The following is a 22,358-nucleotide window of genomic DNA, read 5'->3' as shown; positions in this document are numbered from 1 at the left end:
CACCCCCTTCTCTGACATAAGTCGTTATTTTCTCAGAGCAAATAGGTGAATGATTCTTCCTGAGGCCATGCTATCAGAATGATCCAGGGCTAATTTTTAACTTGAAGCCAGGTCTACTGGTTGCTTATTTCTTACTACTCAGCTGGAGTGTGTCAAGGACCTCAAATTAATTTATAAGCTAAGTAAAATATTTTCAGAGAGGTCAATACATTGTGTAGGGAGAGAAAATCATGTGACCCATAGCTGAATGGGAATGCTGATAATCTGTGTTATTTGGACAATTTAATCAGCTCTAACCCAGGAGCTGATAGTTGAGGCTATGGGTATTTATGCTATACTCTTTCCAATTTCATTAGAAATTAAATTAATCTCATAATACAAGTAAACCTGGAGGACATAATGTGATTCTTAGGTACTATACTAATGAAGGCGTGAATTCTTTGTATCAATAGTTTGAGTTAATCAGGATGTCTCCCTCCCTTGCTCATTTGATATTTATAAAAAACTAATATGATATTTCCAAATATTGATCAAGTTTTCAAGGAATAATTACTGTGTATACTATACCAGTTTAGAAGGCAACCAGTTATAGAATCTTTTTTGTTGTGAAGGATTTTTAAGCAGAATTTTCCTGTTAACCCTAAGTGAACGGAGGGAACTTTCCCTTCTCCCACTCGCCAAACAAACAAATATTAATGTAGTAGCTGCTGTTTATTGACAGCTTTCTCTTTGCCAGGTGCTAGGTCAAGTGCTTTGTACAATTTGCCTCGTTCATTCATCCTAATAACCCGGTAATGTGGGTATTTTATTTGCATTTTAAATTGGCAGCCTGATGTAGAGTTTAAATTACTGCCCAGGACCACATAGCTACTAAGTGTCTCACTCAAACAGATGTCAGATTGACCTCACTGGGTTACCCTGCCTTTCTGAGGAAGCGAGGCATGTGCGTGGATAAATCTACACTGAGTGAGGAGAGGTGATGGCGGGGGGGGGGGGGGGTGGGGGGGGAGGCGGGGCGTGTTCATGCGTTTTTCCAAACCAGAGAGTTTGGAAGAGATCTCCCTTTGAACTGAATTTCTTCATTAGCGAATTCCACCTGCTCAGTGAGATATAAACCTATTTCACACGTGTAGAGGTGTGTGTATGTGCACACACACCCTCTCTCTCTATGACCTGAGGACACCAAGTGATTTTTCAATGTTTTATCAGCGATCCTAGAAGCAAGGTTAGCATGAAAATGAAAGCAGACTTTGGGTTCATGCGGTGATTGAAAGTAAGGTTTTGTCTTCTGAAAGTAACACTTACATCACAACGTAGAGACACACTTGGGTTTTCTAACCAACATTACTAGAAAAAAATATTAACATGTTAACATTTTAGGGAGGCGCTGAGAATTGGTGAAGCCTTTAAATAATCATAGTGGTGAATTCTTCAGTCTGAGTGTTGTTGAAATTCTCAAGTGATCTTCCAGTTATGTGTTCTGAAATGCCTCATAATGCCATGTGTAGTATTTCATTAAAGAATTGAGTTCAAGGACAGTGTGAAATGGTCTTTGAAAGAGCCTTCACAAAGAGAGAAAAAAGGAATATTTTTGGCTTTAAGAATTTTTGAAGGAAAGAATACATTTCTCTGAAAGTTTAAAAGTGAGAAATAAAAGTCTTAGTGATAAAGTATAATAATAATAATAATAATAACACTGTTGGTGCCGTGTTTTACACATGAGGAAACTGAGGTATGAAGAGAGGTTAAATAACTTGCCCAACGTTACAGGGCTGCTGAATGACAGAGCCATGACTGAAGCCCAGGCAGCCTAGTTCTAGAATCCATGTGCTTGACCATTTTGCTATTCCCTGGGGCTATCAAAAGACAAGTGAGGTTTAAGATGGAAATTCCAGGTTGCTTTTGGAATTAGTTGAACTTGATTAGCTTATAGCAAGTGTTTAGTGTTACTTCTGAAACGGTTCCTTTAACTCGAAGGCTGTTTCCTTGAGATCCCTGGGATCTTGCAGATGAAAACTGTCACCAAGCTACCAGCTCCCTGTGACGTGTGAGGTGGCTTAAAGGTTCTGCTTAACTCGATGTTACTTCGGCGCAGTTGAGGTCAGTAAGAGCCATGTAGGGACAGGGTGTGGAGCTTAAAAAGGAGCTTGAGATAGAGCAAGTTCTAGCATTTTGGTTATGTAAGCTGGAAATGAAAATATGTTATAATAAATTAAAATTAAAAACTGGGCTGTAGTAAAGTCAATCCATTCTCTCCTCATTTTGCTGTGTCTTGAAGTTCACACGAATATGAAATGCCACTCTATGAAATTGTTACTTTATCAACTAGACCAAAAAAACTTCCTTTTTAATACAGGATGTAGTAGAATTGTATTGATAATATAAATACAGTTGAATATTTTGGGGTTCTTTATCAAAAGGGTAGGGAAGTTTTTGGATTTTAGATCCTGAGTGCTAAGTTGAAGATAGTCTTTCCTTAGCTGTCAGACTATGAGAAAAAAAAAAACTTGATTCCTATGGAAGGTTCTTAAGAATAAAAATAAAGGGCAGCTTTCAGTGTGCATTTTTCTTAGCAACACACACTTCCTGTAGCTGAATGAGTATCTTGTTAGCCTTTATGTCTTATTGTTGGAGATACGTATTTAATATTTTATAGCATTTTTACCTTTCCTATTGTTGACATGGAGGCCTGAAATTTTTTCTGGACCCATTTCTTAAACCCATCTTTAAAAAATTAGAAAAGATGGTAGAAAGCATATGTAAGAGAAACATAGTTTGAAATGAAAATCTGCAAAGTTTTATGAATATATTAATAACTCCATTCCCATTCATATACTAACTTTTATAATATAAACCTTTTTATTTATGCTTCTTGAAGCCATCTTGATTACCTGCTGTCCACCTGGACACAAGGATACCAACTTGGGAAGAAACCATATCACATATCTTTTATAGCATAATAAAACATTATTTGAACCTCATACTAAAGATAGGTATGCATATTTATAATAGTCATTTAAAATCCTAAAACTTTTTATATGTTATCTTTTGTAATATATAATATTTTTAATATTTGGAGATCAATTTTCAAAACTTTAGGAACAACAGTGTACAACTGGATTAATTTTGAATGTATTTTTCTCCTTTAGTATTTATTAATTTGATTAGGAGATAAATAATCATCATTAAAATTAGCATTCCAGGGCTTCCCTGGTGGCACAGTGGTTAAGAATCCGCCTGCCAATGCAGGGGACACGGGTTCGAGCCCTGGTCCAGGAAGATCCCACATGCCACGGAGCAACTAAGCCCGTGCGCCACAACTACTGAAGCCTGCGCTCTAGAGCCCGTGAGCCACAACTACTGAGCCCGCATGCCACAACTACTCAAGCCTGTGCTCCACAGCTGCTGAGCCTGCGCTCTAGAGCCCGCGAGCCACAGCTACTGAGCCCGCGTGCCGCAACTACTGAAGCCTGCGCGCCTAGAGCCCGTGCTCCACAGCAAGAGAAGCCACTGCAGTGAGAAGCCCGCACACCGCAACGAAGAGTAGCCCCTGCTCGCCGCAACTAGAGAAAGCCCACGTGCAGCAGCAACAAAGACCCCGTGCAGCCAAAAATAAATAAATAAATAAATTTATTTAAAAAAACAAAAATTAGCATTCCAACTTCCTGTGTTTTTCATAATTTAATTCTTTTAACTTAGTCAATTAATGTTATGAGCTTTGCTGTGACAAGCGTCAGTTAATTAAAAGAAAAATATAGGAATAACTGGTTATTTCTTAAGTTCCTTATGAGAATTATTTACTTTGTGGTTCAGATTTATGTCTGGATTGGCTTTTCTTAGTCACCCAGCACCAGGCTACTTTGGCCCCATAATTCAAATTTGTGTGTGTGTGTGTGTGTGTGTGTATGTCTGTATGTATATAATATATATATATGTATACATACAAATGTGTATATGGTGAGTATGCCTAGAAGTACAAATCTTTGATAAAATGAGTTATCAATTTTGAAATCCTTGCTTACTGTGTGGATAACAAAATCCGTCATTCCAAATTAGTGTGCATAGTCGAGCACTGACCATGTTACTTTCATTGATCAGCCAGAATTAATGGAGAGCAGAATTTGTATGTTCCACATTTACTAGACATGACTGTAGTTTCAGAACCAAACTTCTGAAGTCTTGTGATCTGGTGGGAAGATTATACCTGAATCATAGATGAATACTGGGCCTAAGGATTTGGGGTTGGGGTGGGGGAATTCGAAATTATCTTTAGTTGCTTTTAGTCATTTCTGTGATCTCGTCCACTGAAATTATAAACTGATCTTCTAAATCTTTTCTGTAGGAAATTTTGGGAGCGGTTTATTGCCCTGTGTCATGAAAATAATAGCCTACATGGAATCACTTTTGAACAGATCAAAGCTCAGCTAGAGGCTTTAGAACTAAAGAAGACATATGTGTTGAATCCACTGGCACCTGAATTTATCCCCCGGGCTCTAAGAGTGCAGCACACGGGAAATACCAACAGATTGCAGCAATCACCCCCCAAGGTAAAGCCTGTCAGTGAAATTGAAGAGGTTAAAGAGAGAGAACAGTGCAGAGACGTCAGAGCTTTCTTGGGCTGCAGGTTACTTTACGTGTTGGAATTGAAGGTTACATTTGACGGCAAGCAGTTTCTGCAAGGAACTCGTCCAGTGTGGACATTAAGTGAAAATACAGTGTGGTGTTTAGCCATGCTGCTTAATGGCATAATCATCCTCAAAAAGTTTTCAAGGGGACTTCCCTGCGGTCCATGGGTAAGACTTCACCTTCCAATGCAGGGGGTGCAGGTTTGATCCCTGGTCAGGGAGCTAAGATCCCACATGCCTCGCAGCCAAAAAAACCAAAACATAAAAAAGCAGAAGCAATATTGTAACAAATTCAATAAAGACTTTAAAAATGGTCCACATCAAAAAAATCTTAAAAAAAAAAAAAAAGTTTTCAGGTACCTGATTAGGTCTGGTGCCCTTGGTATAATATAACCTCCCGGTCCTCTCTACTGATAGACTTATTTTAGCAAGATGTGAATAAAACAAAGCAGTTTAAAAGACGGCCACACATATTAAAAGTATGCTCTTTAGACTATTATATAGCATGCTGTTATAGCACATTTTTTTACAAGGAATAATATAATAATAGCAATATTTGTATAAAGAAAATAGTTCTAACCTCTTGTTGATGACCAATTCAAGTGGTTTTTGACACAGTGAGAAAATTTGGCTGACTGCTTGAAGGTAACTTTAATTGACTTTGACCAGTGTTTGTTGTATAAGAAGTAGTCCAGTCGTTGGGATGGGATGGGGGGAAATCAAGGCCCCCATGTCTACTTTTGAACCATAGTTATTTTGGGCAGAAACAGCTGGTTTATTTGCTAGATTGCCTGAAAAAAAAAAATGCTTGCACTTAACATCTAGAAAAGAAAGTTATGAGAGTGGCATGTTTAGTATTTGTTCTGGTTTGTGGGTGTATTATTTATAGTCATCAGCATGATATTAAACTTTTTGACATGAATTAAGAGAGTATGCCAGTTTGGGGCTTCATTTTAAAAATGTAAAGCTTAATGTGTAAGAAATAATTATTGGTTTAATATCTTGAAGATCTTTTTTAGCTGAGTAAATATTAAACTGAGACGAGAACTGCTTTCTGTTTTAATGTACTGTTGTCTGAGTTTAAGAAAAATGGACCTGATACACAATAATGCTTTAGTGACTTGGAATTAAGCAGATTAAGCATTTTGCATAACTGAATCCTCTAGATTTCTAAAGTTTAAACTGTTGATAAATTAATAATCAACTTATTTATCAAATAGTTAAGTTTCTTCTATGTGACAGCCGTTATGGTAGGTAGTAGAGAAGCAAATTAGCCCCAGTCTTCTTGTGGCAGATGTTGGAGGGTAACGGTCAGAGGAAGTACCACTCCACCACAGTGGAGATTCAGGGTAATTTCACCGAGTGGATGGAGTGAGTGGGAGACTGGGGAGACTGTCAGAAACTAGAACAGAAGCTCCCTTAGGGCAGAGATTTTTGCCTGTATTATTTGCTGCTCTAGCCTCTGTGCCTAGAACAACATCTGGCTTATCACAGGTGCTTAGAAGTATTTTTAAGATTAACGAATGAAGCTTAACAAAGAGCTCATACGAAAAGCAAGAGTTGTGAGAGAGCAGGCTCCCCAGGGAACAGCAAGTAGCTTAAAGTAGGTGAAGAGTGGGAACCCAGTTAGAGACTTTTACATTTTATTGTTTTTTATTTAAATGTTTCAGAGACATTATACCTTTTGCACATTCTTAAATACCGTGACTACAATAAACTTTTTACTTAATTGATCAATGTTAGCATCAATTAATGTACCATAGATGCAGCTAGATTCAAGCCATCATATCAAATGTGTACTGACCCTAAGCAAGATCCTGTGATTTGCTTTTTGTTTTTATTTTAAAGGTAAAGAAAATATATGTTGAATCCACTTGCTTTTCCAACACTATAAACTCCCCGAAGACAAAAATCCTATTCTGTATACTTCTTATGGCCCCTAGTGCCTAGCCCCACTCTGCACATAGTGGGTGCTCAGTAAGTATCTGACAAGTGAATAATGGTTATGATGCATCCAGGAGAGTGTAGTGGGGCTTTCTTCTTTCAATAGGAAGGCTGTGTAATTAAAGACCATAGCAGCCATCTCCCCAATTTTTTCTTTTTAACTTTTTGGGAAATTTTCTTCACTGATCCAGTAGCTATCATCTGTTATTTCACTGTCACTAACACAGAGGTTCACTCAATTGTTTATATACCTGGTTATTTAAAGTTCTTTATATCATATATAATAATAATAATTTTAGGTAACTAAGTTATAGTGAGCCAAAGGTTACTTTTGTCATCATCTCTCCCTTCACGCCCCAGTACTGTATTTTACTTCTATTAAATTGTTTTGAGGATTGAATTTGTACTGGAGTCTTTTCTTTCTATTTTTCCAACTTTCTATTGTAGAAAATTTCAAATATATACATAAATAGATGAGTATAATGAATTCCCCATCATCCAGCTTCATGAACTATCAATTTATCCTTGATCTTGTTTCAGCTGTCAGCCCACCACTCCACCACCACATATACGCACTGGAGAATTTTGAAACAAATTCCAGATGTTTTATTTCATATGCTAGAGTCTTTTGATGAAGGGGAATTTACTTCATTGCAAGAAAAGCATGCTGTTTCTGAAAACGGGATACTAAGCCATATAATTTCCCCCCAAGTTTCCTTAATGTTTAACTTTTAATGCAATTCTGTGCATAAGAAATATTAAAAACTAGTAAGGTTAATGTTAGCCTAAGACTTAAAATCCCAGTAAGATTTAATGTAGACAGACTCATCAGAAGGCTGGATGATGGTTAAACATGCTCCAGGACCTGCTCCCTCAGGACTGTGGCAGCAAAGCCTACCCCTAGCTCTTTACCAATCGAATGGCTTTACTCTCCTCACTACGATGTAGGTTCTCTGGTAAGGGTTAGTAAAGGTACAGATATTAGGGGATCCAGGAGCAGGTGGTCCTAGCTAAGCCTCATTGCCCCACTCTCCAGGCATCATTTATTTGTAGGAAAGCATCTGTTTCACGGGCGCCTACAGAATCAGCACGTAGGGAAACAATTTGCTTGTCTTCAGTCTGCTTACTGCTGGGCACGTGCTGGGAACAGTGTTCAGAAACTTTGCGAAGATGGGACAGATTCATTTGTACATAGTGTAGAAACTATTCAGAGGATAGATGATATTCAGAAATGGGTCCTCTGAGAAGACCATAGCATTGTTTTATAGATTTTAGTTTGTGAATTGTTCTTCACTGTCTGTCTCTAGCTGCTTATGTTGTGTCTCAGTGTCCAGACATCAGAAGACGTGTCAGACTTATGTGGCTCAGTAGCCTCAGTGCCCAGCCAGGGGTGGACATATCGTGGGCCCTCATAAACATTTGTTGAATGAATAAATGGAAAATGATGAAAGAATGAGTGAATGAAAAAATAAATACTTGAATGAATAAACGGTTGAGTAAAAAAAATGGTCCTCAAAAAACAGATGATGTGAACTACATTTGCTTATAAGCTTTCTACCAAAGGTATACATACTTTCTGAGATTTATTAGCAGAAGTTTGGAATTATCGTTATGGAATGACTTTTCTACATAGTTAGCTCTAGCTTACTGCTGCATTGTTGTTTTGTTATATGCTACCAAACACTGTATGTTTTGTGTAGACCAAGCACACTTACTGCTCTGCAGTTGCATGTGAAGTCTACATATGCTAGAGGAGTTTTCCCATAGTGAACCGTACAGGGTGCTGGATTACGCTTGCAGATATGCCACTGTCTTTTTGTGAGAGGCCCCAAGTTGCTTTTTTTCCCCCATTCGTTCAACAGTATTCATCGAGCCAGGCGATGTTCTAAGCTCAGGGAATCAATAATGACCTAAACAGATGAAGTCCTAGGTGTTTAGGGCCTTTTATACTTTATATGCAACAGCTCCGTCAACAGAGTCATCATAACAGCACTGTGATGCAGATGTTCCCTTTCCAAGTTTCTTTTTCACTTAGTTTATCACACAGCACCCAGAGTGCTGGTGTATATTGTCTGGCATGCTTCCAGCTTTACAGTGCAGGATCAATCCAGGCTGTGGTTATTCTTTGTATTGGTTTCCTATTGCTGTTGTAACAAATTAGCACAAACCTAGTGACTTGAAACGACACCCATTTATTATCTCACATTTCTTTGAGTCAGATGTCCAGGTTTTTGTTGGTTTCTTGGCTCCAGGTCTCACAAGGCCAGGATCCAGGTATTGGTCGAATGGGCTCTTATCTGGAGGCTCTGGGAAGACTCTGCTTCTAAGGTCATGCAGGTTGTTGGCAGAATCCAGTCCTTGTGGTTGTAAGGACTGAGGTCCCTGTTTCCTTGCTGGCTGTCAGCTGGGAGCCATTCTTAGCTTCTGGAGGCTTCTTTCCAGTTCTCGCATGTGGCCCTACCTCTCAGAGCTGTCAACGGTGCATTGAAGCCGTCTCTCTCTTGGCGTCTCTGACTTCCCCTTCTACCACTTGTATCTCTTCCTTCCTTTTCTTCCGCATCTCTTTGACTCAGCTGGAGAGGTGTCTCTGCTTTTAGGGCTCATGTGATTAGATTGGATCGCCCCAGATAATCCAGGATAATCCTCCTATTTTAAGTCTTTAGTTATATCTGCAGAGCCCCTTTTGCCACATGACATGACAACTCATGGGTTCCAGGGAGTAGGGTGTGTATGTCTCTGGGGGGCTGTTGTGCCTTCCACACTGACCCAGTGACAGCGTTTTCTCCACCTGATACACAGCCGCCCCTGGTTGACGAGTCCACAGAGGCTGAGAAATCTAAATGGTTTGTTAGCCTCTTGGCACGGTCTTATCTCCGCTGTGCCACTGCTCTCCTTTCTTCTGTCGGCGCATCTGCCTCTGGCTGCTCTTGCGGTCACGTCTCATTGCTTACGCGTCTCGTCTTCCACCTGTTGCTGCCGTCCCTGCTGTCCGCCATTTTCTCCTTTCCTCTGCCTGCTTTTCTGTTCACTTCTCTATTCCTCAGAAGCTTGTTTTTTTGTGTTTTTTTTAATAGCTAACGACAATCACTGTGAACATTCTCTTCTGGTTAATGGACCAACTCTGATTCTTTCTTGACTATTTTTTTTCTGACTTTTTAAGAGTTAGAGCTTAGCTGCCGTTGCCTCCCCATCGCTAACCAGCTGACCATAAGCCTTTGATGTTTAGTGCTAACCTGAATATTTAAAGTTGCTGACGGATAGGGAGATAAGTGAAGCATCACTGTACCTTTGCTTTGGTCAAGAACAAGTTCTTCTTCTTGCTATAGACATTATCCCCTCACTTAAGCTTTCAGATGTAATGTACAAATAAAAAATTTATGTGGTCAAAGGGTAAGTTGTATAATGTGCTACTTGTGTTGTGTAATGGCTTTGTGTGTTACATTTAACCAATGAAAAGAGAAAAAACATTTTTAAAGTCTAGAAACTCAGAACCATATGTTTCTTCACGTATTTCTGCCCCGAAGTCATCATTTTTAATGGTAGACTAGCATGCCATTGTATGAATCTGCCATTGCTTATTTAATAAATTTTCTACTGATGGACATTTAGGTTCCTGGAAGTGCAATTATTGGGTTAAAGCATATGTACATTTCTGATGCTTTTGACATCCACATTGCTTTCTAGAAAATTTGTACATTCTCTTAAGCAGACTATGACACTGTGCATTTTCCTGTTCCTTCAGTAAATTTTACAGTTTAAGATGCCATGAATCATACTCAAAATATCATACACCCCAAAGCATATTTACATTCATGTTATTATTTTAAAGGTTCTCATCCTCAAGAGTTGAAGATTGATATTTTTCCCTTGAAAACGGCTTTTACACTTCATCATTTAATTCATAGAAAATTTATAGAGAAGCTGCAAAGGAATAGAATTTAGGTTTCAGTCATATTGATGCATATTTCTTTTTGTAAAAAAATTAATTTAAAAAGAAAAAAGAATTTTAGATATCCTTAATTTGAAGTTGAGGAAACTTGAGGCCTAGCACCATGACGTAATGTTTTTTATTTTTTTTTATTTTATTTTATTTTATTTTACTTTATTTTATTTATTTCTGGCTGTGTTGGGTCTTCGTTGCTGCGCACAGGCTTTCTCTAGTTGGGGCAAGCGGGGGCTACTCTTCATTGTGGTGGGCGGGCTTCTCATTGCGGTGGCTTCTCTTGTTGCGGAGGACAGGCTCTAGGCGCGCAGGCTTCAGTAGTTGCGGTGCGTGGGCTCAGTACTTGTGGCGCATGGGCTTAGTTGCTCTGCAGCATGTGCGATCTTCCCAGACCAGGGATCGAACCCATGTCCCCTGCATTGGCAGGCGGATTCTAAGCCACTGCACCACCAGGGGAGTCCCTGACTTAATGTTTAAAAAGAAGGTTGGCTCAAAGGCATCTGACGGTTATTAATTACAGACTCACAGTCTTTAAATTTTAATTGTTGCTATATACATTTATTTTGCATGGGATGAGGAAAATGGTTATTGTTCTTTAATATTAGGTGTGTTTAAATTATTATACATTTGTGTTTTTCTGTAAAGGGGAAAAGCCTCCATCATATCCAGAATGATCATTTCCAGAATGATGGAATTGGTAAGTGGAAAAATTAGCCCTATGAAAACTTGCTATTATGATGTAAGACATTTATTCCAGATTTCATCATTTAGAAAGAGGAGGATGGAGAGGGACACACACACACACACACACACACACACACACACACACACTCTGACACTTTGGAGCTCATGTAACTCTTTTATTCAACACATCTGTTCTTGTGAATGCTTTGATATGTCATTTCTGAAAAGGGGTGATTTTGTAGGTACCAAGGTACATATATAGAAGTTTTGAGGATGAACATTTAAGCCTCCTATGCAACGTAAGTTTTTGGAACATATTTATATCCTACAAATGTTGGTTATACAAATTTTCAAGATAAAGTTTATTTATGTGATTTAAAATGTTGCAGAATTATGCTTTTAAAACAATAATTGCTTAACTGTTTTGTATGTGGCTGTGTTACAGTTGCAACTCAAAACTTTATTCTGAAGAATTGTTTACGTTTTCTAGTGTCAGAAGAATGTTTACTGTATGGTTTTCTCTCTTGAAGGACACATCTCCAGCTCCTTGCAAGACATTTAAAATTATGCTAGTTTTTAAAAGGAATACTTTGTATATCTCAAGCTAATTTTAGGGAATATGGTAAAATGATTGTTTTTTTAATATGCTCTACTCTTTCACGCTGATAACTCTTTGAATATAAGATACCTTATGGCAAAGCTGGGGAATGTGTTTTGCTGTTGGATGATTTTAATTATTTTTGTCTACGTGAATATGTACAGCTACTGAGTGCATCCTTTCTCTGTTTGTTTTTCAGTTCAGCCCAATCCTTCTGTACTTATTGGCAATCCTATTAGAGCATATACTCCTCCACCTCCTCTTGGACCTCACCCAAATTTGGGGAAATCTCCAAGCCCTGTTCAAAGAATAGATCCTCACACGGGGACAAGTATTCTTTATGTACCTGCTGTCTATGGAGGGAATGTAGTTATGTCCGTGCCTTTACCTGTAAGTAGATGTTTAAGATACTCTCTGTTGAATAAGATAAAATAGGCTTCACTAAATTAGTGGCTATCTCAAATAGCGTTCTACTAATCTCTCTCTCTCTTTTTTTTTTTTTTTTGGTTTTCAATGTCTGTAAGCTTCTTTCAAAGCAGCTCTTATGACCAAAGAAATGTGAACTGTTGCTTAAAATTTGTTACTATATTGTCAGTGGCTATGAAGAAATCTGTAAATTGGGTGTTTTGATTGAGAAGCCTTTGTATTGTCTTAAATATTTTTACAAAAGTTAACAGAGCTAGTAAATTGGACTCTTGTTTTGTAAAGTGATGTTTTATTTTATCTTTTGCTTTTTCATTCTTATATAATTCACTAACCCTAAGAAATACAGTTCTTTGGAGGAGGGAAAAAGGTTTGGATTAGCCTAGCTCCCTTGGATCTAAATTTATCTGAGAAATTCCACACCTTATGAAACCCTACTGGCACTTAAAAACATTATTAAATCATTTCTAAGACTATAGATTTTTAGAGGGCTTCCATCTTATGTTAAAACTCATTTTTCTTTTCTTTAAGATTTTTGAGTATTTTGGTAATTAAAAAAATTTGCTGTTTACTAATATTTCCAAATTCAGGAATTTTAGCCTAGAAAATATTTCTTTCATTTAAGATAAGTACTGCAGTTTCAGGTAGAGGTGATCATTGTCAAGGATCTTTGGCACCCCTGCCTACACCCCCAAGATGCAAAAACGCCTAGCTGCCAACGATTTTCAGCCATCTTGGTCATGATGGTTCACAATCCCGGCAGCCAATGAGAATAACTGTCAATAAGAAATATGTCATTTATGTCGACTCCCCATAGACTTTCCATTTTAGCTGAGTTATTTCTTCCCAGACAGCCTGGCAACATTATACATCATCTGCTTTAAATAGTAAGTCCCTTGGGATTTATATTTCATTTTACTAGGTCAAAGAGACTTTTAAAGATTTCTAAGAGTCTGAACTTAACAGTTGTATTATAATAAAATAATAGGGGTGGTAGCTCAGATGTCATTGTGTTTATTCTTTTTATATTAATATGCAGAGATTATATATTTTGACACATCTAAAGAAAGTTTCTGTTTCTGTGGTTTAATTAATCAAAAGCATTAATTAAATTAATGACCTGTTGGAATTTTGCCTACAGTAAATGAACATTAAATGATTTGGTTATTCATATAAAATAGTAATACATATTTTTTGAGTTGAGACTCCTTAGACTGAATTTTTTCTTAAATTTTTTCCCTGTTCTCTTATTCAAGTTTATTAAACTATGTATCTGTGCAGTTATGACTTTAAAAGACAGTTTTCATGGTAATCAGTGACATATATGCATTCATATTGAGGGAAAATGATTCAAGACTATAAAATGATTTGATGCCTCAAGGAATAATTACCAATTTTAAGTCCTTGATTTCTTCCTAACTTAGTGTGTAAGGGAAATGGTCAATTTTCCCTTACATACTAAAGATTCAAGGAGCTTTTTTTTTGGCCATTCTACCCATTGTTACTATTAGCATTCATTTTGTAGTTATTCATTTTGATAAAATTAATATCTCTGTGTGTGTTTGCTCTTTCCTAATTAATAGCACTATAGCAATTTGCCTTTCAAAATGTACTGAAAGCAATTATTCTATTTCTTATAATAACCTAGGTACCATGGACAGGATACCAGGGTAGGTTTGCAGTTGATCCTCGAATCATTACACACCAGGCAGCAATGGCCTACAATATGAACCTCTTACAGACACACGGGCGGGGGTCTCCTATACCTTATGGCCTTGGGCATCACCCACCTGTCAGCATAGGGCAGACGCAAAACCAGCATCAGGAGAAGGACCAACATGAGCAGAGTCGAAACGGTGAGTCGCTTTGCCGTTCTCGTGTCCCTAAATTGATGGTGTGCCAAGTTGTGTCAACGTACGCGGTTCCTTTAACAGTGTGGTTGTCGACTCGTTCATAGGTTATAACCCTTTCGGAGGAGGGATCTGATGTAAAAACTATGGATCCTCTCTCCAGAAGATACGATATGTGCACAGACACAAAATTTACATGTAACCTACCATTTAGGATTGATGGTATCAATTTCCTGGAAAAATGTTAACAGTTAGATTTTTTTTAAATGGTAGTCATTTAAAATTGAGACAGAAAACCCTCTCCTGTGAAACATTTTTGTTGACCCAAAATATTTTTGTAGCATACTAAACATTAATGCTACTGTGACAATAGTTTATTCTTATGCAAATCGTAGTCTCTTGTCTACTAGAATTATAAATAAGGAAAACTTACCCTGTGTAATTTTTAAAGTCAGGTTTATTGAGGTATAATTTATATAGAGTAAAATTCACCCTTTTAGAATGTAGTTTGTTGTGTTTTGACAAATATACAGAGCTGTTCACCACCACCAGTATCAAGATTCAGGGTGTTTACATTTCAAAAAACTCCCTCATGTCCCTTTGCAGTCACTTTCCTCCTCCAGCCCCAGCCCTGGGCAACCACTGATCTGATTTTTGTGCCTATACTTTGGCCTTTTCTCTAGTTTGTCATATAAATGGAATCATAGTGTCTGGCTTCATTCACTTAGCTTGATGCTTTTGAGATTTATTTGTGTTGTCTGTGTCAGTTGTTTGTTCCTTTTTGCTGTTGATTAGTATTCCCTTATATGGATGAACCACAGTGTTTTTTTTATCTCTCCATCAGTTGTTTTTATCTATCCTTAATTATTTCTAATTTTTGGCTCTTATGAGTGAAGCTGCTGTGAACATATGTATTGAACATATTTTCATTTCTCTTGGGTAAATACCCAGGATTGAGCTTGTTGAGCACGTTTGTTAACTTTATAAGAAACTGCCGTACTGTTTTCCGAAGTGGCCGAACCATTTTTCATTTCCAGTATGTGTGAGGTTTCCAGTTGCTCCGCATTCTCGTTAGTGCTTGGTATTGTCATTGTCAGTCTTTTTAATTTTACCCTTGTTTATGGGTATCTGATAGTGTCTGATTGTTGTATTAATTTGCATATTCCTAATGACTAATGATGTTGAGTATCTTTTCATTGGGCTTATTTGCCACATGTATATCTTTGATGAAGTGTCTATTTGTATCTTTTGTCCACTTTTTTACTGGTTTGTCTTACGAAGTTATAAGAGTTCTTTATACATTCTGGATACAAATCTTTAATTAGATACATGTTTTGAAAATATTTTCTCCCAGGATATGGCTTGCCTTTTGATTTTCTTAACAGTATCTTTCAAAGAATAAAAGTTTCCATTTTTGATGAAGTCCAGTTTATCCAATTTTTTCTTCTTTGGGTCATGTTTTTGGTGTTACGTCAAGGTTTTTTTGCCTAATCCAAGATCACAAAGATCTTCTGTGTTTTTTTCTAGACGTTTCATAGTTTTAGCTCTTATATTAGGTCTCCTTTGAGTTAATTTTTATATGTGGTGTGAGGTAAGAATTGAAGGGGTTTTTTTTCTCATTTTGTTTTGTTTTTGCATATATGTATGTTCAGTTGTTCTAACACCGTTTGTTGAAAATACTCTCCTTCCTCCATTAAGATGAGTTGGTGCCTTTGTTGAAAATCAGTTTACTGCCTATGTGAAGTCTCTATCGTCTTCTATTGATGCATATGTTTGTTCATGCCACATATACTGTCTTGATTACTGTAGCTTCATAAAAGTCTTCAAATCAGGTAGTATGAGTCCTCCAACTTTGTTCTTCTTTTTCAAAATTGTGTATTCCAGGTCCTTTGCATTTCCACATACATTTTAGAATCAGCTTGTGAGTTTCTACCAAAAAAAGCCTGCTGGGATTTTGATTGGGATTGTGTGGAATCTGTAGGTCAATTTGGGGGAGAGCTGACAACTTAATATTTAGTCTTCTGTTACATGAACGCGGTGTCTCTCTCTTCTTTAAGGTCTTTACTTTCAGCCTTTAAAAAAAAAAAGTTTTCAGAATACAACTCTTGCACTTATTTTGTTAAGGCGAAAGCTTAGATTAATAGAGGTATCTTAGTGTTAGAATTTTCCTCCTCAGTAGTGCATCCCACAAAATTCCAGTATTCTATTTTTATTTCATTCAGTTCAGTACACTTTCTAGTTTCTCTTAAATTTAGATCCATGGATTATTTAGAAAGGTGAGTTTGGGTGAGTTATTGGGGATTTTCTAAGAATTTTTCTGTTAACTGATTCCTAGTTTTAATTCCATTGTGGTAAGGGAACATATTTTGCATGACTTGAATCCTTTTGAATTTATTGAGATTTGTTTTATGGCTCAGGATACGGTCTGTCTTTATAAACGTTCCATGTACATTTGGGAAGAATGGAGTGCTCTAGTGCTGTAGGTCAAGTTGGTTGATACGATTGTTCAAGTCTACTTTATCTTTGCTGATTTTCTGTCTCCATTGAAAAAAAAAGAATATTGAGAGAGGAATATTGAATTCTCCAAATATAATTGGTATTTATCTATTTTTCCTTTAAGTTTTAAAATTTAATTTAATTAATTTATTTTTTATACAGCAGGTTCTTATTAGTCATCAATTTTATACACATCAGTGTATACATGTCAATCCCAGTCGCCCAATTCATCACACCATCATCCCCCACCGCCACTTTCCCCCTTTGGTGTCCATACGTTTGTTCTCTACATCTGTGTCTCTATTTCTGCCCTGCAAACCGGTTCATCGGTACCATTTTTCTACATTCCACATATATGTGTTAATATACGATATTTGTTTTTCTCTTTCTGACTTATTTCACTCTTTATGACAGTCTCTAGATCCATCCACGTCTCTATCAATGACCCAATTTCATTCCTTTTTATGGCTGAGTAACATTCCATTGCATACATGTACTACATCTTCTTCATCCATTCGTCTGTCAATGGGCATTTAGGTTGCTTCCATGACCTGGCTATTGTTAATAGTGCTGCAGTGAACATTGGGGTGCATGTGTCTTTTTGAATGATGGTCTCCTCTGGGTATGTGCCCAGTAGTGGGATTGCTGGGTCATATGGTAATTCTATTTTTAGTTTTTTAAGGAACCTCTATACTGTTCTCCATAGTGGCTGTATCAATTTGCATTCCCACCAACAGTGCGAGAGGGTTCCCTTTTCTCCACACCCTCTCCAGCATTTGTGGTTTGTAGATTTTCTGATGAGGCCCATTCTAACCGGTGTGAGGTGATACCTCACTGTAGTTTTGATTTGCATTTCTCTAATAATTAGTGATGTTGAGCAGCTTTTCATGTGCTTCTTGGCCATCTGTGTGTCTTCTTTGGAGAAATGTCTATTTAGGTCTTCTGCCCGTTTCTCGATCGGGTTGTTTGTTTTTTTAATATTGAGCTGCATGAGCTGTTTATATATTTTGGAGATTAATCCTTTGTCTGTTGATTCGTTTGCAAGTATTTTCTCCCATTCTGAGGGTTGTCTTTTCGTCTTGTTTGTAGTTTCCTTTGCTGTTCAAAAGCTTTTAAGTTTCATTAGGTCCCATTTTTTAATTTTTGTTTTTATTTCCATTACTCTAGGAGGTAGATCAAAAAAGATCTTGCTGTGATTTATGTCAAAGAGTGTTCTGCCTATGTTTTCCTCTAAGAGTTTTATAGTGTCTGGTCTTACATTTAGGTCTCTAATCCATTTTGAGTTAATTTTTGTGTATGGTGTCAGGGAGTGTTCTAATTTCATTCTTTTACATGTAGCTGCCCAGTTTTCCCAGCACCACTTATTGAAGAGACTGTCTCTCCTCCATTGTATATCCTTGCCTCCTTTGTCATAGATTAGTTGACCATAGGTGTGTGGGTTTATCTCTGGGCTTTCTATCCTGTTCCATTGATCTATATTTCTGGTTTTGTGCCAGTACCATACTGTCTTGATTACTGTAGCTTTGTAGTATAGTCCGAAGTCAGGGAGTCTGATTCCTCCAGCTCTGTTTTTTTACCTCAAGACTGCTTTGGCTATTCAGGGTCTTTTGTGTCTCCCTACAAATCTTAAGACTTTTTGTTCTAGTTCTGTAAAAAATGCCACTGGTAATTTGATAGGGATTGCATTGAATCTGTAGATTGCTTTGGGTAGTATAGTCATTTTTACAATATCGATTCTTCCAACCCAAGAACATGGTATATCTCTCCATCTGTTTGTGTCATCTTTGATTTCTTTCATCAGTGTCTTACAGTTTTCTGAGTACAGGTCTTTTACCTCCTTAGGTAGGTTTATTCCTAGGTATTTTGTTCTTTTTGTTGCAGTGGTGAATGGGATTGTTCCCTTAATTTCTCTTTCTGATCTTTTGTTGTTAGTGTATAGGAATGCAAGAGATTTCTGTGCATTAATTTTGTATCCTGCAACTTTACCACATTCATTGATTAGCTCTAGTAGTTTTCTGGTGGCATGTTTAGGATTCTCTATGTATAGTATCATGTCATCTGCAAACAGTGACAGTTTTACTTCTTCTTTTGCAATTTGTATTCCTTTTATTTCTTTTTCTTCTCTGATTGCCGTGGCTAGCACTTCCAAAACGATGTTGAATAATAGTGGCGAGGGTGGACATCCTTGTCATGTCCATGATCTTAGAGGAAATGCTTTCAGTTTTTCACCATTGAGAATGATGTTTGCTGTGGGTTTGTCGTATGTGGCCTTTATTATGTTGAGGTAGGTTCCCTCTATGCCCACTTTCTGGAGAGTTTTTATCATAAATATGTGTTGAATTTTGTCAAAAGCTTTTTCTGCATCTATTGAGATGATCATATGGTTTTTATTCTTCAGTTTGTTAATATGGTGTATCACATTGGTTGATTTGTGTATACTGAAGAATCCTTGCAACCCTGGGATAAATCCCACTTGATCATGGTGTATGATCCTTTTAATGTGTTGTTGGATTCTGTTTGCTAGTATTTTGTTGAGGATTTTTGCGTCTGTATTCATCAGTGATATTAGTCTGTAATTTTCTTCTCTTGTAGTATCTCTGTCTGGTTTTGGTATCAGGATGATGGTGGCCTCATAGAATGAGTTTGGGAGTGTTCCTTCCTCTGCAGTTTTTTGGAAGAGCTTGAGAAGGATGGGTGTTAGCTCTTCTCTAAATGTTTGATAGAATTCACCTGTGAAGCCATCTGGTCCTGGACTTTTGTTTGTTGGAAGATTTTTAATCACAGTTTCCATTTCTTTCCATTACTTGCTTGTGATTGGTCTGTTCATATTTTCCATTTCTTCCTGATTCAGTCTTGGAAGGTTATACCTTGCTAAGAATTTGTCCATTTCTTCTGGCATAGAGTTGCTTGTAGTAGTCTCTTATGATGCTTTATATTTCTCCGGTGTCCGTTGTAACTTCTCCTTTTTCATTTCTAATTTTACTGATTTGTGTCCTCTCCCTCGTTTTCTTGTTGAGTCTGGCTAAAGGTTTATCAGTTTTGTTTATCTTCTCAGAGAACTGCTTTTTAGTTTTATTGATCTGTGCTATAGTTTTCTTTGTTTCTATTTCACTTATTTCAGCTCTGATCTTTATGATTTCTTTCCTTCTACTAACTTTGGGTTTTGTTTGTTCTTCTTTTTCTAGTTCCTTTAGGTGTAAGGTTAGATTGTTTATTTGAGATTTTTCTTGTTTCTTGAGGTAGGCTTGTATTGCTATAAACTTCCCTCTTAGAACTGCTTTTGCTGCATCCCATAGGTTTTGGATCGTTGTGTTTTCATTGTCATTTGTCTTTAGGTATTTTTTTGATTTCCTCTTTGATTTCTTCAGTGATCTCTTGGTTATTTAGTAACATATTGTTTAGCCTCCATGTGTTTGTGTTTTTTACATTTTTTTCCCTGTAATTGATTTCTAATCTCATGGCGTTGTGGTCGGAAAAGATGCTTGATATGATTTCAATTTTCTTAAATTTACCGAGGCTTGATTTGCGACCCAAGATGTGATCTGTCCTGGAGAATGTTCCGTGTGCACGTGAGAAGAAAGTGTAATCTGCTGTTTTTGGATGGAATGTCCTATAAGTATCAATTAAATCTGTCTGGTCTATTGTGTCATTTAAAGCTTGTGTTTCCTTATTAATTTTCTGTCTGGATGATCTGTCCATTGGTGTAAGTGAAGTGTTAACGTCCCTCACTATTACTGTTTTACTGTCTATTTCCTCTTTTATACCTGTTAGCAGTTGCCTTATGTATTGAGGTGCTCCCATGTTGGGTGCATATATATTTATAATTGTTATATCTTCTTCTTGGATTGATCCCTTGATCATTATGTAGTGTCCTTCCTTGTCTCTTGTAACATTCTTTATTTAAAGTCTATTTCATCTGGTATGAATATTGCTACTCCAGCTTTCTTTTGATTTCCATTTGCATGGAATATCCTTTTCCATCCCCTCCCTTTCAGTCTGTATGTGTCCCTAGGTCTGAAGTGGGTCTCTTGTAGACAGCATATATATGGGTCTTGTTCCTGTATCTATTCAGCGAGCCTGTGTCTTTTGGTTGGAGCATTTAATCCATTCACGTTTAAGGTAATTATCAGTATATATGTTCCTATTACCATTTTCTTAGTTGTTATGGGTTTGTTTTTGTAGGTCCTTTTCTTCTCTTGTGTTTCCCACTTAGAGAAGTTCCTTTAGCATTTGTTGTAGAGCTGGTTTGGTGGTGCTGAATTCTCTTAGCTTTTGCTTGTCTATAAAGCTTTTGATTTCTCCATCAAATCTGAATGAGATCCTTGCCGGGTAGAGTAATCTTGGTTGTAGGTTCTTCCCTTTCATCACTTTAAATATATTGTGCCACTCCCTTCTGGCTTGTAGAGTTTCTGCTGAGAAATCAGCTGTTAACCTTATGGGAGTTCCCTTGTGTGTTATTTGTCGTTTTTCCCTTGCTGCTTTCAATAATTTTTCTTTGTCTTTAATTTTTGTCAGTTTGATTACTATGTATCTCGTTGTGTTTCTCCTTGGGTTTATCCTGCCTGGGACTCTCTGCGCTTCCTGGACTTGGGTGGCTATTTCCTTTCCCATGTTAGGGAAGTTTTCGACTATAATCTCTTCAGATATTTTTTCGGGTCCTTTCTCTCTCTCTTCTCCTCCTGGGACCCCTATAATGCGAATGTTGTTGTGTTTAATGTTGTCCCAGAGGTCTCTTTGGCTGTCTTCATTTCTTTTCATTCTTTTTTTCTTTATTCTCTTGCATGGCAGTGAATTCCACCATTCTGTCTTCCAGGTCACTTATCCGTTCTTCTGCCTCAGTTATTCTGCTATTGATTCCTTCTAGTGTATTTTTCATTTCAGTTATTGTATTGTTCATCTCTGCTTCTTTGTTCTTTAATTCTTCTAGGTGTTCTTTAATTCTTCTAGGTCTTTGTTAAACATTTCTTGCATCTTCTTGATCTTTGCCTCCATTCTTTTTCCGAGGTCCTGGATCATCTTCACTATCATTATTCTGAATTCTTTTTCTGGAAGGTTGCCTATCTCCACTTCATTTAGTTGTTTTTCTGGGGTTTTATCTTGTTCCTTCATCTGGTACATAGTCCTCTGCCTTTTCATTTTGTCTGTCTTTCTGTGAATGTGGTTTTCGTTCCACAGGCTGCAGGATTGGAGTTCTTCTTGCTTCTGCTGTCTGCCCTCTGGTGGATGAGGTTATCTAAGAGGCTTGTGCAAGCTTCCTGATGGGAGGGACTGGTGGTGGGTAGAGCTGGGTGTTGCTCTGGTGGGCAGAGCTCAGTAAAACCTTAATCCACTTGTCTGCTGATGGGTGGGGTTGGGTTCCCTCCCTGTTGGTTGTTTAGCCTGAGGTGACCCAGCACTGCAGCCTACCCCGCTCTTTGGTGGGGCTAATGGCGGACTCTGGGAGGGCTCATGCCAAGGAGTACTTCCCAGAACTTCTGCTGCCAGTGTCCTTGTCCCCACGGTGAGCCACAGCCAACCCCCTGCCTCTGCAGGAGACCCTCCAACACTAGCAGGTAGGTCTGGTTACCCTTCCCAGGTTACCCTTCCTACCCAGGTAGGAAGCTTACCCTTCCCCCTCCCCGTGTCCCTATGGGGTCACTGCTCCTTCCCCTGGGTCCCGATGCACACACTGCTTTGTGTGTGCCCTCCAAGAGTGGAGTCTGTGTTTCCCCTAGTCCTGTCAAAGTCCTGCAATCAAATCCCACTAGGCTTCAAAGCCTGATTCTCTAGGAATTCCTCCTCCCGTTGCCGGACCC

At 37.8% G+C, this 22,358-nt stretch overlaps 1 protein-coding gene across 7 annotated transcripts in view; it reads left to right on the top strand.

Annotated features, from left to right (window-relative positions):
* HELZ (helicase with zinc finger) overlaps window positions 1-22,358 on the top strand; it is a 152,315-nt gene that overhangs the window by 91,637 nt on the left and 38,320 nt on the right. For all 7 annotated transcript variants that reach the window (XM_061175349.1, XM_061175347.1, XM_061175348.1 and 4 more), the window contains 4 exons: window positions 4,343-4,547; window positions 11,158-11,209; window positions 11,994-12,184; window positions 13,866-14,073. In XM_061175349.1, the coding sequence (XP_061031332.1) occupies window positions 4,343-4,547; window positions 11,158-11,209; window positions 11,994-12,184; window positions 13,866-14,073 (656 nt within the window). The remainder of the gene's footprint in view (window positions 1-4,342; window positions 4,548-11,157; window positions 11,210-11,993; window positions 12,185-13,865; window positions 14,074-22,358) is intronic.

The sequence above is a fragment of the Eubalaena glacialis genome, chromosome 19 (assembly GCF_028564815.1).
Source record: "Eubalaena glacialis isolate mEubGla1 chromosome 19, mEubGla1.1.hap2.+ XY, whole genome shotgun sequence".
Taxonomy (NCBI): Eukaryota; Metazoa; Chordata; class Mammalia; order Artiodactyla; family Balaenidae; genus Eubalaena; species Eubalaena glacialis.
This window is presented reverse-complemented; position numbering and strand designations above follow the sequence as displayed.